Consider the following 2,500-nt stretch of genomic DNA (forward strand, 5'->3'; position numbering starts at 1 on the left):
TGGTCCTGTGTGGACATACTTCCAAACCTCCTGGTTCTCACCCCACCTCATCCGGGGAATGTTGGATCAGACTTAGACACACGCACACACACGCTCACGCTCACGCACACGCACACGCACGCACACACACACACACACACACACACACACACACACACCTCCTCATGTTTCTCTCAGGGGAATGTTAGATCAGCCCATCTGGCTTGGTTTGAACTGGACGGAGCGATGGGAGAATGTGCTCGCGATTTCATTGCAACTCACATAGGTGTCTGTAGAAAGATCTAGAATAGTATAGATCTGTGTCTATGAGGGCATCTGTCACTCACATAGGTGTCTGTAGAAAGATCTAGAATAGTATAGATATGTGTCCATGAGGGCATCTGTCACTCATATACAGTAGGTGTCTGTAGAAAGATCTAGAATAGTATAGATCTGTGTCTATGAGGGCAGCTCACTCACGTAGGTGTCTTGGTCGTAGAGTTCCACCACAATGTTGGGGGGGCTCCCCTCGGTGATCTGGGGGTCCCCGAACACCTCCACCTCGTAGAAGATCAGGGTCTGGTCCCAGGTGGGGTTCAGGCTGTTCCTGACTGTCACCGTCTTCTGACTCTGGTGGAGGAAGGACACGATGGCGTAGGAGTCTGGAGGAGGAGGGGGGGAGACAGACAGACAGACAGACAGAGACAAACAGAGAGTTAGGTTTTCTGACTGTGGAGGAGGTAGGACACAATGGCATAGGAATCGGGAGACAGACAGACAGACAGAAATCAACGTCAAGTTGCTGCAAACAGTCATCGCATTCTGAGTTGCTGTACTTGTGTCTCGGACCTGGACTCCTGTATTGATCAACACAGTGTGACTGTCTCCACAAACATCCGGGGGAACCCACCCACGCCTCAGTTCAACGGCACACTGAACTGAACTTGAGGAGTGAGTTTACCATCTCAGCTGGGTTACACAGAGACAGAGAGTCAGTGGGCCCTGATGGAGAAACTCTGACCTGTAGGCCTAGCTGAGAGAAGAACCCACACGCCTACACACACAGACACACACGCACACGCACACGCACACGCACACGCACACGTACAGATCTCACCGATGCACATGTAAACACAGGTGATAGATGTATGTGCTAGAGCAGTGCTCATGGATGTAAACAAACTAGTCAGTAGCTAACTCAGGAGCGGTAACCCCACTCCTCTCCATAGCACCTCGCAGCTTTCAAAACCATGTGATCATCCCCAAACACATCTGCACAACTCATTTGGAAGCTGTTTTCACACGCCCACACGTTCGTAAGGTGATCTGGAAAACCGTTTTTGAGGTAAAAAAAAAGAGGAAAATCCCTTTAAGCCACATTCTGTAATTCGTTCAAGTTGTGTAAAGTAGGTAATGGATGAGAGTGTGTAGTAGATGAGCTAGCTAGCGGTGTGTTTGTGTTGCCTGGGATCGCCTCTGGAGGACACACTGGTACACAGAGAATCATTGGCCATGCTCTTCGTAAGACTTCCTAACACTATCTAAGACTTCTTAAGACTTCTTAACACTAAAGGGCTCTGCACACAGCGTGCGATTTCTGTTGCGCGTCAAAGTTCCATTTTGAAGTTTGAATGGAAGTCTATGAGAACATCGCATTTACCCACACACGGCCCCGATTTTAATCGCACGGCGAACATTCGATTCCATTCATTTGACAGTGCGACAAAACTCGCACGCCGTGTGCTTTGTCCCATTCAAAATGAATGGAATCGAATGTTCGCCGTGCGATTAAAATCGGGGCCGTGTGTGGGTAAATGCGATGTTCTCATAGACTTCCATTCAAACTTCAAAATGGAACGTTGACGCGCAACAGAAATCGCACGCTGTGTGCAGAGCCCTTAAGACAGGCGTGCCTATTCCACCTACTCTTAGCACCGCCTCGGGGGTCAAATGACCATAGTTATTATGGGGGACCATAGTTATTATTATAGGGAAGCTGTTACTTACACACAAAGACCACTACTTGGTATCTCTTGTAAATTAGCCTGCCTCCTGGTAGAAGTAGAAGTACACAGAAAAACTGCAAAAAAGCTTTATACTAGTTTATCCTGATGTTTGTTTGTTTTTTGTGTAAGGATACTGGGTGGTAGAACGCACATATCTAGGAAAAGTCATGAAAGGAGGGTCCTGAAATTTGATCGAGTGCAAAGGTATAAACATTGTTTTACTCACTTGGTCAAATGACCCCACCCGTGGCTGTTCTAGTGTTAAGACGTGGCCTGGGGTGGTCCAGTGGTCCAGCACTGCGGTCTACAGTGCAAACATAATGCCCATGTCGGCATTTGGGTTTGAATCCGGCCCATGCCCTGCTGACATGCCCTCTCTCCCTTCTTCTCCTACTTTCCTGTCTGTCTTCACTATTATCTGTCCAATAAAAATGAAAAATATGAGTGGGACTGCCCCACTCAGAAAAAATATTTAATTTCTTTTTTTTTCTTTTTTTCAAGCTTCTTAAGACTTC

General features: G+C 47.4%; 1 protein-coding gene across 1 annotated transcript in view; it reads right to left on the bottom strand.

Annotated features, from left to right (window-relative positions):
* Positions 1–2,500, bottom strand: part of dysf (dysferlin, limb girdle muscular dystrophy 2B (autosomal recessive)) — a gene marked incomplete at its 5' end in the record, with an annotated part of 98,375 nt that overhangs the window by 44,699 nt on the left and 51,176 nt on the right. The window contains one exon of the mRNA XM_080544073.1: positions 460–641. Within this exon, the coding sequence (XP_080400199.1) occupies positions 460–641 (182 nt within the window). The remainder of the gene's footprint in view (positions 1–459; positions 642–2,500) is intronic.

Source organism: Nansenia antarctica (assembly GCF_963989245.1).
Source record: "Nansenia antarctica genome assembly, chromosome: 13".
NCBI classification, from domain to species: domain Eukaryota; kingdom Metazoa; phylum Chordata; class Actinopteri; order Argentiniformes; family Microstomatidae; genus Nansenia; species Nansenia antarctica.